At 42.0% G+C, this 27,007-nt stretch overlaps 1 protein-coding gene across 8 annotated transcripts in view; it reads right to left on the bottom strand.

The window, feature by feature from the left end:
• The window catches only part of Fars2 (phenylalanyl-tRNA synthetase 2, mitochondrial), a 406,536-nt gene that overhangs the window by 99,709 nt on the left and 279,820 nt on the right, over positions 1-27,007 (bottom strand). For all 8 annotated transcript variants that reach the window (XM_051170062.1, XM_051170076.1, XM_051170069.1 and 5 more), the window contains one exon: positions 18,580-18,731. In XM_051170062.1, coding sequence (XP_051026019.1) covers positions 18,580-18,731 — 152 coding nt within the window. The remainder of the gene's footprint in view (positions 1-18,579; positions 18,732-27,007) is intronic.

Raw genomic sequence — 27,007 nt, 5'->3', positions numbered from 1 at the left:
ATTAGCATCAATCAGGAGAGCACTGCATGCTACACCCTGAGAATGTGTCCAGGTGTCTTCCCTGACCCTTACCCTCACTACAGAGGCACCAAATTGTAAATCTAGACATTGTCTGAGTATCAGTCACATACCTAGCAAAGTCCATGGATGCTAAGATGCACTCATCAATGTCTATTCCCAAACCTCCCCATTCTTTCCTCTCTAGTGGACATTAACAGCTAAGAAATGGAAGGGCTGGAGACACCTGGCAATTCTGACAGGTATGTGTCAGTCAGCCCAGCCTCATGTCTACCTCAAGTTCTTGTGAGGGATATGTCCTTGTCTGGGAAAGAGACAAAATCTAACATTTGCTAAGTCACTGGGTGGGGGCAGAAGTATTTTATAACAGTATTATAAGATATTTATTCCTTCCAAAATTTACTCATCACTTTTATCAAAATTATATCTGCACATGTTTGAAAGGTCAAATAATTCTGTATATTTATACAGTCAGATAGACTGTAGCTCCTGTTCTCTCTTACTAGTTAGCTCCCCAGAGAACCTTGTGTTTAGTTCTTCTAGATGATTATTTTAGGAGTTATCTTTACATAGTCTTATTGTTACTTTTTTCTCCCCCAATTTAGACAGTAAAGTCATGCTTTACTTAATGATGCAGCTACAATTCAGAAATATGTCACCAAGCAGTTTTGCCATCACACGGTGATATAATCTCACAGCTCACCATCTTCTGAGCAGACTGCCATCAGCTGGATTGTTACCACACAGAGCTTCTACATTCTAGAAGAATGGGACTTGGCTTTTCATATATCACTTCTTGATCCTGTGTTATCCTATGTCCATTTTTGTGCTCTGCCTTTTCCAGATCACCACTCGCATCACCATGGGTTTACAACTGAGCCTTACAGTGGTCAAGGATATCTTTCCCTCATCTGTGCAATCTTTGACTTCCTCCTTACTTTCATCTCTTTTGTCACTGTGTCCTTTGTTCCATAGGTTATGAGGGTGCCTGAGGTGTGGTAGTTGTAAGCATGGGCTGCTTAGATGCAACTCTGTCTTGTCGCTAGCATATATCTTGCACTAAATCCTGGGAACTGAGTATGTCACTTTCCCCAGTTGTTACATGGAGACAATGGCTGCCTACTCACAATGCTACTAACAGGATACATAACAGGTCCAACTGGTAAGACTATGGCCTGGAACTCAGTAGTTCTGTCCTTTGCAGAGTCTAGTCTACATAGTTAACCACCTGGACTGTGCAACTTCTGCTTTTGAGTGGCCCATGCTGTTCGCGTCTGATTGGTGTGCTATATCAGAGACGTCAGCCTGGCTAACTTAGGGAATACTCTGCTTAGTCTTCTGCAGAGGAAGTATCCAGAGTTCTATCAATGAAAGCATGCTTGTCATTGGGTGGTCCTTCTGCCTCCCAGAGCTGGAGGGAACATCTGAGGTTTGGCTTTGCATTTTCACCACATTTGTCTGTGTCTGCCTCTTTCTATTACATCTCCCAAGGGAAGCAAGACCAGTTCACTCCTGGATCATTGTGGGTGGGGGTGGAAGAAGTTCTGGAGGCTAAGCTGGCTTGAGTCTTGGCTTCTTCCACTATCCAATTGCTTAAGGTGGCCACCACTTTTCCATTAGTGTTTTGGCTTCCAAGATGATCTGCTGATTCTCCCTTGACTTTCACTCAGCCCATAATTAATTTATGCCTAGAACACATCACCTCACTGCTTCTATAACAGCAGCTTGGAGGCAACTGAAGTTAATACTGTGTTCAATCTGCTGTCTTTAATCAAGGGCCTATTAACCTTAGTTTTCTCCATTGAGAAAGCTGAAGGAGAATGCAAATGACTGGTTGAAGGCCAGACAATCTGTTATTACAGACCCACCCCTTCTGCCTCTCTTAGCAACACAGATATGCGCCAAGTAGAAACATGTATTAGAGATGGTCCCCACTTGAAAACTGATGCCAGGATAAGTACCTTCATACCCCCAAGAAACAGGCAATGCCACTCAGACTTGTGCTATGAATGTCCTGGGATTGAGATGTCACTGTGAAATGAGTGGGTCTAGTAGTAAGGCCCCTTTCTTTGCCTGCTGTATTAGTTATGCTACTAGTTTCTTTATGTGTTTCTCTGACAAAATAGAACTTGAAGGAAAGACTATCTTTGGTTCAGAGTTTGAGGGGATCATCCATCATGGCAGAAGAGTCATGGTGGCAGCAGCAGCAGCAGCTGGAGTCAGGAAGTAGAGCCCACCTCTACAATACCTCGGTGTTAGCTTCCAGCAACCCACTTCTGCTAGCAATGCTCAACCTTCTAAAGGGCCCACAACCCTCCAAGGCAGTGCCACCAGCTGAGGACCATGTACTCAGACACACAGGGCATAAGGGGTACTTTCACATGTAAGCCCAAGGCCAGGACTATCAAGTGAAAGCAGTCTGCAGTCTCACAGCACTTGGAGATCTCAAAGTCCCATACTTGAAAAGTCTGGATATCTTCTGAACAAAATGTCAATGGAAGGGATGTTTTGAGGCATCCATTATCTAGACCACATGTGCCCATACTGTCCTGTGGGTCGCCTCAGAACTGCCCTGTCCTGTAGAGTCTCGTGGGTAAGAACGTGGTCCAGAACCACAGGGTCTAGGATTTAAGTTCCAGCTTTGTCATTCACTGCTTATGTGGACGATGGGGAAGTTTCTTAGTCTTCTAATCTTTTATGTTCTCATCTATAAGATGTGAACACTGATGAGATCCATCTCACAGAGGCATCTACTTAAATGAGATTTCATACGTTAAGCATCAAGCATATTATGTAGGCTGATGCCAGGCAGGAAAACAGCACTTTGGTCCTATATGGTGCTTCTTGGACTGGAGTCTGAGAAGCCGCACACACAGATCCCAGCTTTGCATGTCCTTCTGGAGTCCAAAAAAGCTGGCCCCAAGCTTTCCAGGATTGCCCCCAGACACTTATCTTCCATATAATGCAGAGACTTGGGTTATGTAAAAGTTTAAAAGACTGAAATGATGCAAGCTACTTTAAGGATACCGGAGATAAACGATCTATTTATATTTTTATGGTGAAGACATAAATAGAAAAAAACACAGCACCCGAAGAAATGTTCCTTAAAATATATGTACAGCATGGGTGAGAGATACACGCAGAACACACAGATGCTAAGTAGATACCTTTTCCACATCAGCCATAACTTTGCAAGACGTATTAATTCAAGGAGATTTACCAGGCACTGATATAATTATAAAAATGAACTGTCTGACAAACTAGAGCATGGGGTGCTTCAGTGACTTTTTTTTTTTTTTAAAGAGGCCATTATGTAAGCAGTTTGTTGGAACTGAATAGTAAGGATCTCTTCAGTCATGGCCTTGACTCATGACCCACAGATATTATTAATAAGCAGGACCACGTTGTTTTATACAGCATTAGTTCATTCAACAACTGTTTCCTAGGTGCTACTGAGCACCAGGCAACACCAATACTCCGAGAATAGAGCAAAAACAGCAAAGACAGGATTCCCACCTTCATAAAATGAGATAGTGAACATGATCATCCAGCTAAAGTCTTCCATTAAACAATAATACATCTGTGGGGCTTGCTAGCTGGCCATTCAAGCCTGACCATCTGAGTTCAATCCTGGATCTCAGGGTGAAGTAGAGAAGCAATCCCCAAAGCTTTATACACATGCCCCTTGACTCTTATACACGTGCAATTTTGGATAAAGCTAAGGAAGGAAAATGGCTCTTTAGCTTTGAATCATGTGTATATTGTTCTTTTACTTTTGCTGTCATTCTGAAATGAATCCATAAAAACCTAGGCCAAGTGTGAGGTCATAGAGGAGCCTGATACTTGTGTGTAGTCCTTCCAAGTTTGTTAATCTCTTTTCACTCCCTTCCAAGGTAATATTCAAATCAAGATACAGCTCAATTTATTTTCCTTGTGATTCTAACTGCATAAATCTAAAGTAACAACACACGTGCTGTGCGTGGTCACAGCCTTGCCCAAATGGTCTTTGGACACTTGGAACACATTCCGGCTGTTTTACTTCTGTCTGCATGCAGGTAAATACACTATCCAGTTCCTAATTTTGTCCCAGAGGCACAATGACTGCTGTTTGCTGCTTTAGAGGCTGCTAATATTCACTGATGAGCGAAAGCTCTGCAGATGAAGTGTCTAAGAGGAATTTAAGCATCCTTGAAGGTAGGAGGGTGGTATTGGCCTTGCAGCTTAGTCTGCCTTTAAGACAAAGATGTTCAACAAGATATCATTCTGTGGCTTGGTGTGACTCCTTCAAACTCAGGCACGCCGGGAATGTCCTGTTAGGAGAGTCCTTAATGATTCTGAATGCATAGCTATTCCCATTTGTAAACATCTTCAGAGAGACTGCTATGATAAACTACCAATCATTCTATCTTCTCTCAATTTCTTTTGAAGAAGGTAAGAAAGTTAAAGACTCTTACCAACTGGGAGGAGGAACAAAGGTGGGAAGAGAACATAAGCTATCGGAGCTGCTGAACTGGAGTGGGCGGACCACGCATGGAGCCTCACAGCCTGGCTCTGGGGGAGCTTCACCCAGCCTTTCAAGGGAAATCTTGAGGCTACAGATGCTAAGTGAGTCTTTAAGACTGCAGGAGTAGATCTGCTGTCATTCTGTAAGATGCCGAGAGACAGAATCAAAGGTGCCTGTATGTGATGGAAGCCATGTAAAAGAAATGTGAGCGTGCCTGTGCTGTGTTCAGTGGAGGAAGAGATTCTTTGTTTAGTGACTAGTGAAGCCACCACCTCTACACAAACATGTGTGTGTGTGTGTGTGTGTGTGTGTGTAAACATGACGAGGCAGCGTGCTCACTGCATTTTTATCCACTGCTCTCTTGGTAGCAAGTTATTTCTCACACTAGAGCACGCACTCTGCCCTCCAGTGTAGAAAGCAAGTGGTCTTCTTCCCCACATTGTTAGAATCAGTCCCAGTCTTTCATTCTTTTCGCAGGATTCTGGTGTCTTTGTGATTCGTAAAGCATAGGATAACTATTGCTGGGGCTGCTGGACTGTGCCAGCCAGCCTGTACCAGCTGGTGTCTAACTAGAGGGAGAGGCAACTTCTGTAATAGCACACAGTCCCTAGTCTGCTTGGGTCCCAGGATAGCCCTAAGTCCCCCACATGGCTATCTTTGGGCATTAGGGCAGCATATGTCAAGTTACTTTGATATGATTGCAAATACTAGCAATGATGCTCAAGACAGGCAAGGAATGTTTACTGGGTAAACACAGGAGCACCAGCCTTCTCGCTCACTAAATCTCTCACAGCCTGTGCAGCTCAGCTCCTGCATGAGAGTTTTCCTTCTTACATCCATTTTATGCCCCTCTGATCTCACATCTTGTTTCTAATCACAGCTTTGAGTGAAACACGTGTAAGGTAATTACTCCTTGGTGTGCTGTGCTAGTGCTCATTGATTGGAAATAATTTTCAGAGTGAACACCAGAGCAAGGAATTCTGAGCAAGCTGGGTTATTATTTCAGTTCTTCATCTCAGCCATGTACATCTGTGTGTGCAAACGTGCATGCCCCATGTGTGCATGCACATGCGTATATGCCTGCCTGTGCAGACAGATCATTGAGCAGTTAAGGGTTGTGTGTTCCTCACCCCATGCTGCCCTTCTACATGGTCTCATAGACTACAGGCTGCTGAAGATGCCCTTGAATTTATGGTCTCTGTCCCCACTTCTTTGTTTTATTATTTGTTTTTTTCCTTTAACTAAAATATAATTATATCATTCGCCCTCCATATCTGCCCTTCTTTTCCTCCCATACCCACTCCTATACCACTCTTCCAAATCCAGCCTCCTCTGTTTTAATTATTGTGACATTACATCTAAACTAATAAGACTGTAAGTACGACCTGCTGTGTCTGGTCAGGGTTATGCCTGTTTCTGGTTTCGAAGGCTGACCACTTCTTAGATGACCCATCAAGGGGCTAACCCACTCTCAGCAGTTGCCAATTGCTTACAGTTTTTCATCTAGGATTAGGGTCTTGAAACCTCCCTCATCTATGCTGGGATGTCAACTGTTGTTGGAATTGTTTGGGTCTTGTGAGGTAGCCATGTCAAGAATGTGGCTGCTTCTACTTCTTAAATGTTGGAATTGCAGAGGCATGTCACCAAATTTGACCAATTTCCCTAATCTTAAGTAATTTGTTTTCTTTTCTTCTTTGGGGGAGGGGCAGGGTTTCGCTATGTAGTCCTAGCTGATATGGGGCTTGTGGTAATGCTCCTGTTTCTGCTTCCTAAATTGTGTCATGGGAAGCATAAACAAGAGGCTCCACGCTCCAGTAAATATTTCTAACAGACTCTAGACCTGCTTCCCCTTGAGCTCACACTCTGAACCTCTGTGCCAGTCTGCCCATTCTGGCGCCTGAGATGAGCTTGTGTTCAGGTAGTCAGTATGTTGCGGAGTTACACAACCCAGACAGTGAGACCCCAACCTCATCAGGACAGTGGGTGCTGGGGTACCAGGTCCCAATGAGAATACTTTAGGACTTTCTAAGGGCTGCAGGGTTTTGAGGGCTCCTGTGAGTTGGATTACAAGTCCAGTCTTTCTATGAATGGAGTGGGCTCTAAACTGATGAGCATCTACAACAATGCAGCACTGAGGTGGGGCCTTCTCTGCAGGTGTGTGCATGGCACATCTTCTGACTGGTCACTGCAGAGCTACATCCTGCCACAGAAGTTGGGCAAGGTACACAGGAGCAAGGCTGAAAGTTTGATTTTATATATTAATATATATTATACATATACATATATTTTAAAAGTATCTTCTGTTCTTGAAGTTTTCTAAAGACTGTATCTTCAAGTTACACCTCTCCAGTGGCCTTTGCATGCGAACACTTTGACACCTCACGACTAGTGAGTGTGGTGTCTCACAGATAACCATAGCTGGCAAATGTATATCATCCATATTGGTTCTCCAGGCTAACATTAATCCTGAGGTTCATAATCTGCTTAGTGGCAGGGCGCACAGCTGGGAAAGAGATAAGCACTTACCTAGATCACCTTAATCAAGCAAGTTATTTCTAGCCACAGCCCTGCCATGGTGCCAGTACACAACATAGTGTTTTACACACACACACACACACACACACACACACACACACACACACACACACACCTAAGAAAAGTTCCATCGTATGATATCAATAAAGAGACTTAAAGACAAGGACTTCTTCCAAGACTCTTTGTTGCTCTCCATAAACTTATGGCAAGGCCCTACTGCTGAAGACAATATCTACATAAGTCATTGAACACAAAGAAATTGAACTAGTGCCTAACTAGAGCCTTCACCCCTTTACTGCATAGTGTTCATGGTACTGGAAGGCACTCTGCATATTACCAGAGGAGAAAGGTAACACCATCCCAGATATAAAACCTATGATCTACAATGGTAACAGGTCTACATGAGATACTGGTGAAATAATGAATGAAAGTTGTGGAAGTTACCAACAAGTAGCTGATTAGAGTTAAGTCCTGCTCCATGAGATGGAACCATGCCTGACCTTACTTGGGCGGCTAAGACCATGGAACTAGATAGGTCATGGGCCTATGGGAAAACCAAATAGTACTGTTCTATTAAAGAAATATAGCAACATAATGACTGCTAACGACATTCTGTTATAACCATGGATCAGTGTCTTGCCCATCTATCACCAGAGAAGCTTCCATCTGCAGTATATGAGACCAAATACAGAAATACACACTGGACAAGGTGAAAAGACTGGGAGAGCTTGGAACACTCAGTTCTAAATGGAATGTCTCCATAAAATCTCTTCCTGCAGGACTCAGAGAACTTTGCAGAAGAGGAGGCAAAGAAGAGATTGTAAGAGCCAATGGGAATGAACAACATCAAGAAACAAGGCCTTCTAAACACAGCATGACTGATACACAAATGAACTCATAGACACTGGCAGCATGCACAGAGTCAGCAAATGTCCAAGCCAGATGAGGTCCCAGCATTGAAAGGAGGAAGTGACATGCTTTCTCATCCCAAACAAGAAGCTATCTCAAATTGGCAACCACTTGCAAAGGAAAATTTAGTTTGCTCCAATGGAATCTTACTGGGTATACAAACCACACTCAAGGGCAGGCCCCATGCCCAGTAGTGGATGACCAGCTCAAAACAAACTCGATTGCATTTTGGGAGATTTTTGTTCATTTTATAATGCTTTGCTTCAGCACCTTTTCTCTTTCCATCCTTCCTTTAACCTTCCTGGTTTCCTGCTTATATGGTATGGTTTCTGACTTTGTGTTTTTATAAATTTTTTGTGTGCATGCATGTATCTCTAAGTGTGTATGTGCTTTTCTTGCTGTTTCTTCTTTTTATTTTTGTTTATTTTCTGTTTCTTTTTTCCCATTCTGTTTTTTTTTTTTTTTTTTTTTTTTTTTTTTTGTCTGTTTTCTAAAGAGAAAGATTTAAAAATAAGGTGTGAAGTTGGGTCAGGAGGTGGGGAGGACATGGAAGAAGACTAGGGAAGAGAAACTATGATCAGAATATATTATATTAAAAAAACTACTTTCAATTTACAAAACAGTACATTCAATGAAAACAGAACAGAACAAAACAAAACAAAAATCAAATAGTACGTACCTATAACCTTAGCTCTAGGGAAGCTTAAAAGAACCTTAAAGTCAGGGCAGCATGGCCTACTTGGTGAAGGCCTGTCTCACACAAACTCTACACACTGCACTTCCTTTAAACCTTGTTTCAAAACATTGTTGTTTGTAATTCAGTATGGCAATACTATTTTAAAACAACTGGCTAGTAGTTGATATTTTAGAAATCACTTTACCATGAAATATATTCTAGATCATCAATAGGTAATGACAAAAGTGTCATCTCCTAAGAGTGACTACAGCCTTTGTATTAGGAACAGTGACAGCAGCAGGTACTTGGTATTCACTCCCAGCATCAGAGGAACTACTCACATTCCAGATCTGACCAGAGAGAGAAATGAGCCACAGGTCCCGCTGCTAACCGGTCTCTATGGGGTAGACACTGGGCCTAAATTAAAACATGAGAAACAAAGGCCCAGGGTCTATGTGTGGGCACTCCTTAGCTAACCTCCTCAAGTATGAGTGAGAGTGTCTTCCATTCCTTCCAGGACACCTGGCCCACCTACAAGCTTCATCAAACACTGCTCTGCACAGTGATGCTGGCTGCAGGTGCTGGCTCTGTCATGTGTACCACAGGTACCCAGTGGCTTTCTTCTATTGTATGCTCCCCTCAGGAGAAGCGTGCTACCCACAGGGTTACTGTGCTTCAAAAAGACACGGGCATGAGGTTCCTTACAGAATTCCTTACTGTTTACAGAATTCCAGCTCACAGACCTAAGGTAACACGCAGCTTCTGTTTCCATATCATTCCCTTGTCCTGCTTTATCCTTTTTCCTCTTTCTATTTAGAGTGAATTATCAGTGCAGCAAACCAACGCCTATTTTGAATATGAGCTTTACTAGAGTCCACAGAACACACAAAGCTTGCTCACAGAATCTTCTGTATTTGGAGGGTACCCACCCTAACTCAGAATTAGTTTCTCTCAGAAGAAATTCTCTTTTAACCCCAGCACTGAGGGAGGCAGAAGCAGGTGGATGTCTGTAAGTTCAAGGCCAGCCTGGGCTACAGAGTGAGTTCTAGGACAGCCAAGGCTACACAAAGAAACCCTGTCTCGATGGGGAGAGAGAGGGAGAGAGAGAGAGAGAGAGAGAGAGAGAGAGAGAGAGAGAGAGAGAGAGAGAGAGAGAGAGAGAGAGAGAGAGAGAGACACACACACAACCAGGTTAAGTCTTGTTACAATGTTGGTAGAATCCCAGGAACTTAGCTATCCACTGGGTTAAGGGAATGGGATGTTGCCTTCTATCACCAGGACTAGGGATTGTCATGGGACCATGCTGGTATGAAGTGAGAGTGAGGTGTCTTTTGGAGAAGAATAGGGCACACAAATGTTGAACCAAAGGCATACCTGTTGCATATATAAGCTGGTCTCTGGGATAGCTTTGAAAATGTCATGCAGAATAACTGGCTTTAGGTTTTCTTTGTAAGAGAGTCATTTATTGCAATTGGTTAATCTTTTAAGTGGCACCAGAGAAGTTGTTTAACTACTTAGGAAAATAAAAGTATGATATTCACATTTTATGATACAGTGGCAAAGCCAAGATGAAACTGGAAATAAACAGTTTAATAGTAATTTGAGAAATATGTGTAAATGAGTACAACTTCTTTTGGGAATGAAGGACTTTCTACCTATAAAAGCAATGGAATAAGTAGGTGAAAAATGTTACTTACTTGTGACGATATAAAAATATCTCAGTGCCTTGAACATGGTAATGGAACTAAAAGGTAGGTAGCTACCTGAAAAAAGACCTTCAAGGAAATGCTGATTCCAGGTTCTTTCAGAACAGATTTGAACCAGGAGCTCCAAGGCAGTATCCATGCCTCCATCTCCTTTCCAAGTGTGACAGTCCTAGAGCCTGAGCACTGGCCTGCCCTGCTTTGAAGGTTAGGGGGACCTTGAATTTGGGCTTTGGATTAACAATTAGAATTTCCATCTTGAATATCTACATTGATCTCTTTTACTCACACAGTGCTAAGAATAGCACCTATTCACACCAGTCTTCTTGAGAATTTGATCTGTCTAATATTGCAAGTATATTCCTGCACCAGACATGGTATAACATTATTTCAGATTTAAGCAGGTTCATGGAGCAGTAGGAATCCCCAAATTAAGATGTAGGATTCCCCAAACTAAGATGGTCTATAGATAATTATTATTCAGTTCAATCCAGGTTTAAAAAAAATCAAAATATAATCACTCCTCCTCTATTTCCTCATGTCTTCCTTTCCAGGAGGCTTTCTCTCATCTTGGGGATGATGTTTTTGGCTGCACAGGTGAGCAGAGGTCAGGTATAATTTCAAGAACCACGTGTATTTTGCATTGCATTGCACACTGGTTCTCAAGACATGGAGGTGACAATTCCACTTAGCAGGTACAGAGTCCCTGCCACCTAAAGCAAAAGGGAAGTAGGTACAGTTTTTAACAAGGTGAGTTTTTATTTTCTATCTCCCATTTCAAGAAATGCTGAATAATTGTGGTTCAAATTCCATTCATATTTTCATTTTCATGCCATCCTTTTAAAGTGAGAGACATGATTAAGCCTCATGAAGTAGGTTTAGTGAATAATGAGACTTAGCTGAGGAAGCTGAGGAAGCTAGGAAGCTGTTCACTCTCTGTTCCTAAGACTGATCTATGTATGTGAGTGTTTTGTTTTCATGTATGTCTGTGCACTACATGTGTGTCTGGTGCCAGAGGAGGCTAGAAGAGGGCAAATGGATCCCCTGGGACTGGAACTAGATTTACAGATGGTTGTGAGCCATCATGTAGGTATTGGGAATCAAACTTAGGTCTTCCACAGGACCTAAGAGCTAGTGCTCTTAACTGCTAAGCCATCTCTCAAGCACAGTTGTCAACATTAAACAATTTTTTCACATTTATGTTATTTATTTACTTATTTAGTGTGTGTGTGTGTGTATGCATGCACACACACACACACACACACACACACACACACACACACACACACACACATGTGCCAGAGTGGGAACATGAAAGTCAGAGGCCAACTTGAGGAGTCAGTGCCTGTCTTCCACTAAGAGGGCTCTGGGGACTGGACACAGGTCATCAAGCTTGGCAGCAAGTGTTCTCGCCCAGTGAGCCACCTTGTGTCCAGAGCTCTCATCTCTAATCCAAGTCAGTCATGGCCAGAAGGGGACCACAGAGCCACCAGCTGTCTTATCCCACCTTTTGCATGAGGTTGTACAAGAATGGAAAATAAGAACAGAAATGACAAGAAAAGGAAAATCTCACACAGGATTTTTTTTTTTTTTTTTTGCACATAAGTAAGAAGAGGCATGTCTAATTTCCAGTCAGAACACACTGGTCCACAAAGCATCCAATACATACATAGATACATACTTATAATAAGAATTCTCTTATCACTAGCACCTGTGGATGTGAAGGCATAATGTGGTATGTGTGTGCGTGTGTGTTTGTGTGTGTGTGTTTGCTAGTGTGCACAGAAATACAACCCCTTAGACTGTTTCCTATCAGTAGACTGATCACTGACACTCAGTGTCAGAGCCATGCCATCAGGCCTATACTCTGACTACAAGGGAACGGATCTTGCAGGAAGGCAATCCCCCAGCCTCCGTTCCTTCCTTCATATTCTCTCTACCCTCATCACTTGATGTTTCCAGAGTTCTTCTTCCTTTTGTTTTTTCTTAGGCAGACACTCACAGGCCCCTGGCTCTTCTCTGGAGTATGTTGCTCAGTACACTTTCTAACCCCACTTCTCTCAGGAGCTCTTGTGGCCACATCCCCAAATTCAGAAAGTCTGAAATACCCAGGGCACAGTTCCCTCTACCCTATCTGTACCTCACCTTCCAACCCTGCTGTCTTGGTCACACCATCAGGCTTTTGGGGAGACTTGTGCCCACCACCTCGGTATTTTCCTTGAATGCCCACCTTTCCCATGCATTTCATCTAAATATCCTTCCAGTCAGCTTCTTTCACAGGGTAGGACCCTGCCTTAGCCTAGATTGTTTTGTCATTCAGATGGACAGATAGAAAGCAGATATTTGAGATTAGGTTGTTCCCTACTCCAAACTACTCCAGACTGTGTAAAATGTTGATTTTTCAGGTTGTACCTTGTCCCAAAACTCCTTTTTATAAGCACTTTGTGAAAGAAGGATGCCTATGCACCTTGGTGGGCACACTACCACCACCACCACCTGTTTGGCACAGTATATGACTTACTTCTGGAAGTAAAAAAGATTCTGTGAATTTTGATTCTGGGTACATACTGGAATATTAAAATCTCCATATATATGGAGAGAGTGACGGAGTAATGAAGAGAGAGAGAGAGAGAGAGAGAGAGAGAGAGAGAGAGAGAGAGAGAGAGAGCGCTGTGTGACATGATAAAAGTTAATATTAGAAATTAAGAAAGAAATAAAAAACATAAACAAAAAAAGTGGTGTTCACCTTGATCAGATTATCAAAGCCTGGAATTATCAAAAAAGCACCTTACATTGTTATTAGGTACATTTTGACATGATGGAAAGATGCAAAAATGTTTTCCTATGTTTCTGGAAGTGTGCTCAAAACAATAACAAACCAGACAAACAGACACCTTGATGTTTCCCAGCTTCAAGTCTTCTTTGTAGACAACATGGTCCCAAAAAGAAGGAAAGGCAATCCTTAAAAGTGGCAAATAGAACTTGATCAACGATTTTCCACCAGATAAAGTTAGTTGGCAATTATGTGAGGGAATACACATCTTCTGCTGTGGTTTGAAGGTGCCCCCCCGCACCCAATTCACTATTAGAAACTTATCCTTCAGTTCATAGTTGATAGCATCTGGTGACAGGGCCTTTTGGAAGTATAATGGCTAATTCTGGTTGTCAAACTGACACAGCTGGAAGAGGGGACCTCAGTTGAAAACTTGCCACCACCAGACAGGCTCCACGGGGGCATTTTCCTGTTAATAATGGAGGAGGACCTAGCTCATTGTGGGTGATGCCCTCTGGACAGGTGGTAGTGCTTGGAGCAAGCCACAGAGCAGTATTCCTCTATGGCTGCTTTAAGTCCCTGCCTAGGATTCCCTTGACGGTAGCCTGTAGCCTGTAAGGCTAAAAACAAACCCTCTTCTCTGCCAAGTTGTTTGAAGCCCGTGTTTTATCAGCAACAAAAAAGCGAACTTGGCCAGGAAATCATGGTGATGAGGAGATCAGGAAGGAGGAGTCCCACAGTAGACTATGGCTGTGAGGACCACCAAGAGGCAGCATGCTCCTCTGTCTCTTGGTTCTGCTACAGTGAGAAGGCCCTTGCCAGATGCTGGTGCTGTACTCTTGGAGTTCCCAGACTAGAGCTGTGTAACAAGGAGATCTTGGTCACTGTACGTTAACTAGCTCTTGGCACCATTGTGAACATCAAGAGAAGATGGAAGTGCGTTCCTTCCGTCTTAGTTTATTTCTGCTGCTATAACAAAATACATCACTTAGCCTGTGCAATTCATAAATAATAGAAAGTAGTTCCTCACAGTTCAGGCAAGTATGAGATGGTGGTGGCAGTAGATTTTGTGTTTGTCAGAGGATCCTGTTATGCATGCTCTCAAGACTAGAAGGACAAAAGGACACTAGGACCAAGACTGTGTCCTTACATGAAGAAGCAGAAGCACAGGACAGGCAGCTCTGAAACCTCCTCTAGGAAGGCAAGAGCCTCATCCATGAGTGTACAGCCTCATGACTCACATGCTTCTCTAAAGGGCCACGTCTCAGGACCACTGCAGCAGTGACTAAGCTTTGGAACAAGTTTTGGAAAGACAAAGGATTCTAAACATAGTGCCTACTGTGCAGTAGTACTCAAGGAGCTCCCCCTAAAACAGCACCTGTGTGAGTCCAGAGTCTAAGACAGGAGTGAGCAGTGTAGAGCATCACAGAGTGCACATGAGCAGCCTGCACAGGAAAGGGAGGCCGTGCTTGTGTGTTAGTTTACAAAAAACAAAACAACAACAACAAAAACCAAAACAAAAACCCAAACCTGTCCTGTCAGCCCTTCTTGAAATTGTACTAGAGAGTACAAAACAGCAGGGCTGTTTGGTGAGGGTATCCCAACTACCCCAGAACAGGATCCTGACCTAGTCATGGCCACTCGCAGACTGTGTAGAGCCCAAGAAGGCAGCCTGATCAAAGTACTCTGCCTTACAGGTGGTGGTAGTGAACTTCAGCAGTTGAGCCACACGGAATAATGGAGAGCATTGCCCAGGAAAAGCCAGGAGGGAGCCGGGTTAATGCATATATGAAGTGGGAGAGAGGACCAGAGGCTTGTTGAGAGAAGGAAGAAAGGGACAGTTAGAGCACCCAGATGTGGAAGGTCTCTGGCCTTCAGCTCTGCCTCAGTTCCTAAGGCCCTTGCAGTTACAATTTAGTATATCCTTAAATAATCCCCTCTGTCCAAGACAGCCAGGCTGCCACCCTGGAGAAGTACTTGTCCCAGTCAAGAGCCCTTACGAAGCCTGTGGAAATGTTTGGGTATACCCTCTACGACAATAAATATGTAAGAGAAACAATAGGTCACAAAGGGGAGAATAATCTCGAGTGACACTCATCTTTAGTGACCCATGGGACACAATTTATCCCTGTAGCACCACAGCTCTGACAGACAAGCAAGTTTCAGAAGACCCTACAATGGCCATATGAATAGATCAGCTTGTCTCTGTCTCCCCAAATGCTGGAACTAAAGGTGTGCACCAGCATGCCCAGATCGTATGCACTTCTTCAGCGCCAAACTTAATATGTAAACACACACACACACACACACACACACACACACACACACACACACACACACACACAATTTCAATTCTATAAAACTTCTGTGTTAAACTCAACCCAAATCACCCTATTTGAGGTCATTTATTTTATAGTTTACCTCTATAAATTCGTAATAACCTTCTTCCATCTTCAAATGGAGTGTGAGACTAGACACAATGGTCTGGTTTTCTGAGCTTCTCTTTACTCTTTCTCGGGCCTCAGGCTAGAAACATTTTGAACAATTGCATTGCATAAGAAAATAAACTCGGCACTATAGTTCTGAAAGTTGTATGAAATCAGACACTAAAGAAGACTGATGCCTCTTGAGGGAGCTGAAGGTATACACAAGGTGACTTATGATCTGTCTTCATTAGACAGGACATTCCTAGAGAGCAATGATGTACAGACAGCTGGACAGCGACCCTGGGGAGGAGTGACCACTGTGGCATTTGTTGTCAAACTTCTGGACTACAGAGTCCCTTTAGTACATTAAGTAGCCCATAGAGGAGGCCACCTTCTGGAAGAAGACTCTGAATGACCAGCTAGAACTCAATGCCACTTCTTCCTAAGCCATGTATCTATCTTCCTGCAGGGGACAGACTGTTATCTATATGTGAACAAAATTCCTCTATTTGTTGAACATTATGAAATTAGTCCTATATTCAGGTTATACTTCCCTAAGATGTGTTCTTATTCAAAATATAATAATACCCAATTTGTTCAACAACTTATTTATCTCGGAGAGAATCTTTGTGCTTCTCCCCATGTTGCTGTGTATCAGTTTTGGACATCATGGAGAGACACTTATGTCTGCAGAGAATCTTCACTGGGTGGGCACTGACAAGTATGAGTCCAGACAGCCATTCACTCTCCACCCTGCCAGGGGCGTTCTGATGGAGAGAGGAGGGTACAGGATGCTCAGGAAGGGAAACCTCTCAGGTCAGGGCTGCAGAGTCACAGTGGGGTCTTAAGTCAGCAAACTTTAGGCTAGGGGCCAAATCAGACTTCAATGGTGCCCTGAGGCATGGCCAGGTCTCTGCTTGTACACTTTGTTTTGTCTGTGGCTGTTTTGCAGTGGCAGAGTCAGGTAGTTTGGGGATAAAATAAGGCCCACAAAGTAGAAACTTCAACAGTCTTGATCTTAGCTGAGCAGAGCATGATGACCTCTGTCCTCAAAACTCTTGAGAATTACCGCACAGTGAGCACTGGTAAGGAACATCTTTCCACAGACATGTTCCTCAGAGGTACAGGCTAGGCTTAACTTGGATGAGAATGCCAAACATCTGTATTCAATAAGCTATTTCACTCTCATCTAAAGTTCCAGAGCTGAAGTGACATGCTCCAGTGCCAAGGCTTTGGGCTTCTATGGTGATGCTTTCCTGACAGCTTCACACCTCCGTACTAAAGAGCTGCTATAGCACCAGTCGTTGCATCTCCGCCAGGCATCTTATGTAAAATTAGGTGGCAAGCAGCACATACAAGCTCCGAAAGTGGAAGTCAAATAGAAAGCAAATAGGATGGAGTAAAGAAACACACCTAACTGCTTACCTCAAAAGGTCCCAACAAAATAGCTTTGGTTTTACCCCAAAGGGCAGGTCAAGGATGTTATGTTTGACCCAAGTGACATTCATTCAGGTACAAACAGAGTGCCAGTTTTAAAAACACACAAGGTCATAAGATATGGTTTACACAAGTCCTTGAGCAAATCTTGCCCTTGACAATGAACTTTAGGATATCTAAATAATGAAAAAAATGGAAGTGAGTACCAAATGCCTTCATCTAGGAAAGGAAGAGTTAAAAGAACAAAGCAAGAGGCAGTAGAGGGGGTGTGTCGGGAGGGTAGAGAGTGGAAGTGCAAGGGCAACACTTAGGGTGTGATGCAAGTGTGAAGACCAGGATAGGAATGGCAAGGCGGGTCAGGGCCGATCCATCCAGCCTCCCACAGCTGGAAGTCAAGCAGGATGAGTCAGGAAGGGAGACATCTCTCCATTCTCCTGCTCACACAGCTCTAGAGCTTCCAACCACAGATAGTGGAAAAGGCCTTGCACCCCCTAGGCCTGCCTGATCCTGTGGATACAACTCTGCTCAAGAGTCATCTCTTTTCATCTATTTCCCCCTAGAGCCTCCAGCTGCCTTCAGCATCTTGTTTGTGTCACTGTCCTACCAACACAGAATTCTATTTGATTTCTATTTTGTTTTATATAGGCTTTTCTTTTGCTCTTTTAAGACAGGGTCTCACTATTTAGCCCAAACTGGCCTTGAACTCAAAAGCAATCCTTCTGCCTCAGTTTGTTTATGCCTGGCTTTCAAATCTGCTTCCAGGAATGTTCTTTTCCTATTCATAGACTGCTCCCCATACTTTTTGTTGAGTACTGTCTACAGTGCCTGAGATTATGTGTGGGGCCTCACACATGCTAGGCAAATGCTGAGTCACCGAGCTATAGCCTCAGGTCTTTTTTTTTTTTTTTAAACTTGGGACAAGATCTCAGTAAGTTCCCAGCTTGTCCCTGAACTCACTCTATAGCTCAAACTGACCTTAACTTGCAATCCTCCTGCCTCCGTGTCTGGAACAGCTAGGATCACAGGCAGGCATCTGTAGCCCCTTGCTCATCATGTTTATCTGCTCACCTTCAATATCTTCAAAAGCTGACCCAAAGCCCAGCTGCCACCAACTCTGTGATTGATTGGTATGTTTTCCCTCATTAGACTGCAAGTATGCAGTTATTTATTTAATATGTGCCCCTCCCACAAGATGGCAAGCTTGAAGAAGTCACTGTTGGGAACACAGCAAGTATAAAGACCTACAGTGGATCTTGTTGTGTGGAAAGTGTTCAACAAATGCACACTAAGGTTTGCGCCTCAGGCTTTCTTCCCTGTCCTATCCACTCTGCACCTGGAGGGTGACAGGGCTAGAAATGAAGGACTTTCAAACATCCTGCTTCCTGTGCTTTTCTGACCAAGGCAGAAAAGGAGAAGAGTGCATGTTAGGAGATCTTCTGAGAGGACTGGTGCACGCTGTCATAACCCTCCCCTCAGTACAAATTCAGAAGGCATCCTGTCTCGGCACATTGGGTTTCAGCAGAACTCTTTTGTAAGTCTCCAGGTCCATTTGCAGTACAGAGATGGTAAGGGATAAAATTGGAAAGCGTTTCACTTACTTTGGATGTTCAAACTTGTCTATAAGATCAACCTTCTCCACCAGGTCTCCTCCAACTGTTCGGACGATATCATAGAAATCATTTTCCGTGTAATTCTCAGAGGGCAGCCAGAAGGAAATGTCGTTGAACACAGCAGGGTACTTGCTGAGAGGCTAGCACAGTGAGAGAAGAAAGGACACATGCTAGTTAGTTGCTGGGAATACATTTTTTCATGTAAGGTTTCAAATGGGCAATTAGGAAATACTTGTAAAACATTATTTTAGTGTTTGAATTTTCAGAAATAAATTATGAATCTAAAAGATAAATCAGAAATGACACCTGGGTCAGGGAAGAAACAAAGAAAGAAATCAAGGAGTTTCTGAAATTCAATGAAAATGAAGAAACAACATATCCAAATTTGTGGGATACATTGAAAGCAGTGCTAAGAGGAAAATTCATAGCACTAAGTGCCTTTAAAAAGAAATTGGAAACATTGCACATAAGCATCTTAACAACACAACTGGAAGCCCTAGAAAAAAAAGAAGCAGAAACACCCAAGAGGAGTAGACGCCTGGAATAATCAAACTCAGGGCTGAAATTAACAAATTAGAAACTAAGAAAACAGTCCAAAGAATCAACAAAACCAAAAGCTGGTTCTTTGAGAAAATCAACAAGATAGACAGACCATTAGCCAAACTAACTAAAAGGCAGAGAGACAGTATTGAAATGAACAAAATCAGAAATGAAAAGGGAGACATAACAACAGACACTGAAGAAATTCAAAGAATCATAAGATCCTACTTTGAAGGCATATATGCCACAAAATTTGAAAATCTAAGGGAAATGGACGATTTTCTTGAACAATTTCACTTGCCAAAGTTGAATGAAGAACAGATAAACAAGCTAAATAGTCCCATTTCCCCTACAGAAATAGAAGCAATCATCGATGGTCTCCCAATCAAAAAAAGCCCAGGGTCAGATGGTTTCAGTGCAGAATTCTACCAGACCTTCAAGGGCAAGCTAATACCGATACTCTTCAAGCTACTCCAAAAGATAGAAATGGATGGAACATTACCAAATTCATTCTATGAGGCCATAGTCTCATTGATACCTAAACCTCACAAAGACTCAACAAAGAAAGAGAATTTCAGACCAATTTCTCTTATGAACATAGATGCAAAAATACTAAATAAAATACTTGCAAAACGAATACAGGAACACATCAAAGATATCATTCATCATGACCAAGTAGGCGTCATTCCAGGCATGCAGGGATGGTTTAATATACGGAAATCCATCAATGTAATCCACCACATAAACAAACTGAAAATAAAAAACCACATGATCATCTCCTTGGATGCAGAGAAAGCATTTGATAAAATTCAACACCCATTCATGTTTAAAGTTTTAGAGAGATCGGGGATACAAGGCACTTTCCTCAACATAATAAAGGCTATATACAGCAAGCCAATAGCCAAAATCAAAGTAAATGGTGAGATACTCAAGGAAATTCCTCTAAAATCGGGAACAAGGCAAGGCTGCCCACTCTCTCCATATCTCTTCAATATAGTACTCGAAGTTCTAGCCAGAGCAATAAGACAACAAAAGGAGATCAAGGGTATCCAAATGGGAAAGGAGGAAGTCAAATTATCCCTATTTGCAGATGATATGATAGTGTACATAAGTGACCCTCAAAATTCCACCAGAGAACTCCTACAGCTGATAAACACCTTCAGCAAATTGGCTGGATACAAAATTAACTCAAAAAAATCTGTAGCCTTCCTATACACAAATGACAAGCTTGCAGAGGAAGAAATTAGGAAAGCCACACCCTTCACATTAGCCACAAGCACTATAAAATATCTAGGAGTTACCCTAACTAAGCAAGTCAAGGACTTGTTTGAAAAAAATTTCAAAACTCTGAAGAAAGAGATTGAAGATGACCTGAGAAGATGGCATGATCTTCCTTGCTCATGGATCGGGAGAATTAACATAGTAAAAATGGCCATCCTACCAAAAGCAATCTACAGATTCAATGCAATCCCTATCAAAATACCTACACAATTTTTAAAAGACATTGAAAGTTCAATTCTGAACTTCATATGAAAAAACAAAAAACCCAGAATAGCTAAAACAATCTTGTACAATAAAAGGTGCTCCGGAGGAATCTCCATACCTGATTTCAAACTGTACTATAAAGCAATAGTAATTAAAACAGCATGGTACTGGCACAGCAACAGGCTGGTTCATCAGTGGAATCGAATCAAAGACCCAGATATGAATCCACACACATACGATCACTTGATTTTTGACAAAGAAGCCAAATCCATTCATTGGAAAAAGGATAGCATCTTCAACAAATGGTGCTGGTCTAACTGGAGGTCTATGTGTAAAAAAATGAAACTGGACCCATATTTGTCACCTTGCACAAAACTCAAATCCAAGTGGATTAAAGACCTCAACATAAAACCAGAGACACTAAGCCACTTAGAGGAAAAAGTGAGAAAGAGCCTGGAACATATTGGCACAGGAGACAACTTCCTGAACAGAACACCAACGGCCCAGGCCTTTATGTCAACCATTAATAAATGGGATCTCATGAGGCTGCGAAGCTTCTGTAAGGCAGGAGACACTGTCAAGAGAACAAAGCGACAGCCTACAGACTGGGAAAAAATCTTCACCAACCCTACATCTGACAAAGGTCTAATATCCAAAATATATAAAGAACTCAAGAAATTAAACACCACCAAACCGAATAACCCAATTGAGAAATGGGGCTTGGAACTAAACAGAGAATTCTCAACAGAGGAGTATCAAATGGCTGAGAAACACTTAAAGAAATGCTCAACTTCCTTAGTCATCAGGGAAATGCAAATCAAAACAACTCTGAGATTCCATCTTACACCCATCAGAATGGCTAAGATCAAAAAATCAAGCGACACCACAAGCTGGCGAGGATGTGGAGAGAGAGGAACACTCCTTCATTGCTGGTGGGAATGCAAACTAGTACAGCCACTTTGGAAATCTATCTGGTGCTATCTCAGAAAAATGGGAATAGGGCTTCCTCAAGACCCAGCTATTCCACTCCTTGGAATATACCCAGAAGATGCTCCAGCACACAACAAGAAAATTTGCTCAACCATGTTCATAGCAGCCTTATTCATAATAGCCAGAACATAGAAACAGCCTAAGTGTCCCTCAGTAGAAGAGTGGATAAAGAAACTGTGGTACATATACACTATGGAATACTACTCAGCTATTAAAAACAAGGAATTCCCAAAATTTGTGGATAAATGGATTGAGCTAGAAATGATCATAAGGAGTGAGTTAACCCAGAAGCAGAAAGAATCAAATGGTATATACTCACTTATATCTGCATACTAGCCCAAGGGGCATGTCCCACGAAAGCCTTCACTTACCAGGAAACTGGGACAGAGGGGAAGGCATCCTATTGGGACTCTAAATGAGAGACGCATGGGAGAATAGCAAAATAAAAGGATACAGAGGGTCCTAGAAATCTACAAGTAGAACAATATGATAGGCAGATTTGGGCCCAGGGGTCCCGCTCAAACTAAGGCACCAGCCAAGGACAATACAGGAGGTAAACTTTAAACCCCTTCCCAGATCTAGCCAATGGTCAGAATATTCTCCACAGTTGAGTGGAGAGTGTGATATGACTTTCTCACGTACTACGGTGCCTCACATTTGACCATGTCCCCTGGAGGGGGAGACCTGGTGGCACTCAGAGGAAGGACAGCAGGTAGCCAAGAAGAGACTTGATACCCTATGAGAATATATAGGGGGAGGTAATCCCCCTCAGGAACAGTCATAGGGGAGGGGAATAATGGGAAAATGGGGCGGGGGTGAGGAATGGGAGGATACAAGGGATGGGATAAACATTGAGATGTAACAAGAATAAATTAATAAAAACAAAAAAAAAGATAAATCAGTGCTCAAAATTAGGAATTCTGTTTGAATGCAAGAGATTCTTATCACGTTCATGTATAACACTGTCATATATTATATTTACTTTGTCACTAATGGACAATTTACTAAAAAGTAATTTGAATATATCATTTTAGGTTTTTTTTTTTTCATTTGAATTCCCCAGGAAAAAAGTTCAAATGTAATTAATATGGGATTCATTAACTTATTGTGGTATATATAGGAAACCATTTTAATAGGGAAATAAGTAAGGACTTGTCAAAAGCTGAGATTTCAATTAGTAAAGCCATTCTTTGGTATAATTTCTAATAATTAAAACCAGGGACTTGGCTGATAAGCCATCATTTAGAGATTATTTTATAATTATACTTTAGAGATATGATAAACACTAATTTGTCATTTCCTCCATGTTATTTCACTTTTTCTTGGTTTAATAGCTTAGTTGTTAATCACTCTATGAAATATTTAAAATTAGCTACGTATGCTTCAAATATTCTGTATTTATATTCATGCCTATATGTATGTATATCTATATCTACATCCATCTATCTATCTATCTATCTATCTATCTATCTATCTAAAGAGAGACAGAGACACAGAGACAGACAGACAGACATATAGGCTTTTTATAAGTAATGTCATGATGAGAAATGTTGCAGCACATAAGTAGAAAATCCTACAGGAATATCTGCTAAATCTGTACATTTTCTAGATAGGCAGATGTATAAATTGACTTATGCTAAATCTGGTATTACTATAAATCCTTTGGTGAATAGCTGATTAGAAGAAATATAAAATTTTGAATGGTGCAATCCCTGAAGAACTAAAGACTCATACATAAGTGATTATTGAACTTGAAATACCAATAAGTTGTCAAACAAATGAGTCAGTTTAGAACACATATTTCAAACAAGTGTCACAAAGCAGTGGTGTGGCTGTTCTCTGTAGAGTTCCCTGGACCCTGAGAAGCATCCTGTGCTTTCTTTTCCCAGTGGGAGGTCAGGATGCTGTGGTCACAAACCCAGGATGACAGGAACAGATGGCACTTCTGTCACCATGCATAAGGCTTTCCCTTTTCACTGCACCCCTCTTCTCTCAAGAAACCCTGGAGTTTGGAAATTAGAGACTGAGACTACCAAGGAGAACCATAAAATCTCTTCAACGTGTCCAACTTGAGTTATCACACTTTCTGAGTTCTGGTAAGAGGCAAGGTCTGATAAGCCGTAACTCTGCTTTGTAAATAAGGACAATTGCAGAGCCATGATTTCCAAGACCTGGGCCTTCAGTGCTTAACCACTGAAGTGGAGAGGGCCGCAGTGGTAGAGACCTTGTCTAGTAAGAACCAAGGCCTGGAGCCAGTTTTCAACATAATAAATATAAAACACATCATTCGTGGTAGTTCCCAGGATTGAGTTCTAAATGTTAAAATGATTTCTAAAAGCTTCAACCTAGCTGCTGTGTTCTCCACATTTCAAAATGTAACAGTAAGTTTAAAACCTTGGATTAAACAGATAATGTCTACTCATGATGGAAAACCCACGCCAGCAATGATGGATCAAATGAAGTTGTTTTCCAAATCTCCTTACAACACAAAGTTAGATCGATGGTTCACAGTATGGTTTTATCATGCGTCCAGGCTAAAAGAACTTCTTCCTGTATAGAAAGCATTTCATGAAACAGATAAGGGGTAAGCTCAACAGACTTTATGAGGCTTTCAGACAAGACCAAAACTGTCCATCAACTTATGTTGCAGCCTACATGTCTTCACTGCATCAGTAAGTACCCTTAGATGTATGTTACTATAAAGTTTAAAGATGGCCAAGAAAGGATTATTGTAAAATTACAGAGTGATTTCAAGTCAAAAGAAAGGATTATTCTAAAATACACAGTGATTTCAAGCCAAAAGTAATTAACATACAAAGGAACAACACATAATTATTTCATAAAGAGGAATTATTTGATAAATTCATTATTAATTCATTATAAAAGAAAATCATTTTAGCAAACTAGAACCAGAAGGCAACTTCCTTAACCGAAGTGGGTATCTTAAGAACCGGTAGCAACGCAGGGCATGGTGGCGCACGCCTTTAATCCCCGCCACAGGCAAACACAGAGGCAGAGGCAGGCGGATCGCTGTGAGTTTGAAGCCAGCCTGGTCTACAAAGTGAGTCTAGGACAGCCAAGGCTACACAGAGAAACCCTGTCTCGGAGGGGGACAAAAAGGTAGCAGACACCAGATTTAGCCCTGTAATTGTAGGAGCATCCCCAAAAGTTAAGTATCAGAATGAAATAGCCACTCTGTCCACTGCCCTGTCAACTTCAGATCACACAAAAGCAGGGAAGAATTAGAATGAGCTGGGGGAATGGCTCAGTGGTTAGAGCTCTTCCAGGACAAGCATGAGGAACAGGGTTTGGATCCACACAGAGTTGGATCACACAGAAACACTGGAGGTGGGAGAGGGAGGTGGGTGCCAGTTTGTAATTTAGTCCATAAGACTAGCCATTTCAGAGAGCTCTAGATTAAATCCTGAGGCCCTGACTCAATGAACAAGATGGAAAAGCGATGAAGGATGACTCCAGATATCAACCCCAGGCCTCCACATGCAAAGACACACACACACACACACACACACAGACACACACACACACCACAAACACACCATACTACCCACACACTCACATACACACATATCAGACATACCAGATATGCCCCCACACCACACACAAACACACCACATACACACACACACACAAAACCACATACACACCACACACACCACACACATACACTCACATACAACACATATACACACCATACACACATACCACACACTCATACACATGGCACACAGACTCATATATACCACACACACATACACACACCACATACACTCACGTATACCGCACACACACACACACACACACACACACACACACACACACACACGAAAATGAAATCAAAGAGTATTAAAAAATAATTTAAAACTATGGATTGATTTTCCAAGAGGCAAAACTTTGAGACCTGGAGTTGGCCTTTTACACAGTGACTTAAAGACTCACACAGCCATATTAAACATTCATGACACACACTTGCTCATCCTTACATGATGGCTGCTGCTACCAAAGAGTGTGGGAAAATTCTTTTTTTATTAGACAGCATTCATCTTAGAGATCTCTAAACCTTTAAACTCCACCCTTTAGTAAACCTGTCTCTGGCGATACTGACACTTAGCATGTCTGGGAACGCAGTTGATCCATGCATGGTACAGGGTAGGGGGGTCATGGTCTTGTGCACTTCACTGCCCCAGGCCTACCCTAGGCCTCCTGACTGTTTAGTGTACCTCTTGAGTTCCTTTCTCACTCTGTTCTAATTTAGGATAGCATGTTTTAGCCCCCTGTGCAGTCTAGCACCCTCTGAAAAATGCCCAGTGAACTGTAATTGAACCCACTGTGCTACAGGGTGCATGTCCATGTCCCGAGTTTCCCAATGCAGTCTGGACTCTCGATGTAGAAATCTCCATGCTACATGAGCTTGGCTTCTAAAGAGGATGCAAAGCATTAGAACATGCTGCTTTCTTACCAACTTCAGCCCCAAGTCCATTAACCTTACCCCATTGTTTCTCTTATCAAAGGCTGACCCATCTAGGGGTGCAGTCTTCAAACTTCGAGGAGTCAAGAGTTCAATTTCAAGACACAAGGTATTAAATTGCCCAGAAATGAAAATGTGGAGTTTTTTTTTTTTTTAACTCAATTAATCTCAATCTCCCCCACCCCCCAATAGAGTTTAATCCGTAGCTAGGTAGCAGAAAGCTTGAGAACCATATGCTTGTTTCTCAGCCCCGAGTGCAGGACAGGCATGCACCAAGCCTGGCTTGATTTCTCTTATGTTCTAGTTTCATGTGTCTGAAGGCTTTCTTACCCTTAAATAAGAACATGTGTCTCTAAATACTGCTTTAGATATACTGAACAGATTAATATGGTATTTTCGTTGTTCTGCTTGAAATATTTGTATTTTATATCACTATTTTTACTTTACTTGGCAAAAAAAATTTTAGTTTTCAAATACATGCATTTAAATATCTGTATCTATTATAAATATATTTATATAAATATAAGTATAGACATAATCTGTGTTGGGGCTAAAAATCCAGCTATCATTAAACAATACCTCCAGTTTTAAAAAATAACCCCATTGCTATTTTCAAATTTAATTTCATTGACATTGCAAAATAGATAATTATTTCTAGTTTTGCTGAAACTTGTTCTGTAACACATAACATGGTTAAGTCTGCACATGTTTTCAGTGTGGTTGCAGAATGGACCAGCTTCATTTTGGCACAGAGTTCTGTACACACACACACAAACACGGGGGGGGGGGGAAGGGAGAGGGAGGGAGTGCATACAAAAGAGCTCCTCCTTTTCACTGCACTGTTCAAATCTACATCCCTTTCATATTTTATGTGCTAGATTTTTATTACCTATCAATTTCTAATAACAGATAATA

Source organism: Acomys russatus, chromosome 3, assembly GCF_903995435.1.
Source record: "Acomys russatus chromosome 3, mAcoRus1.1, whole genome shotgun sequence".
Taxonomy (NCBI): domain Eukaryota; kingdom Metazoa; phylum Chordata; class Mammalia; order Rodentia; family Muridae; genus Acomys; species Acomys russatus.
This window is presented reverse-complemented; position numbering and strand designations above follow the sequence as displayed.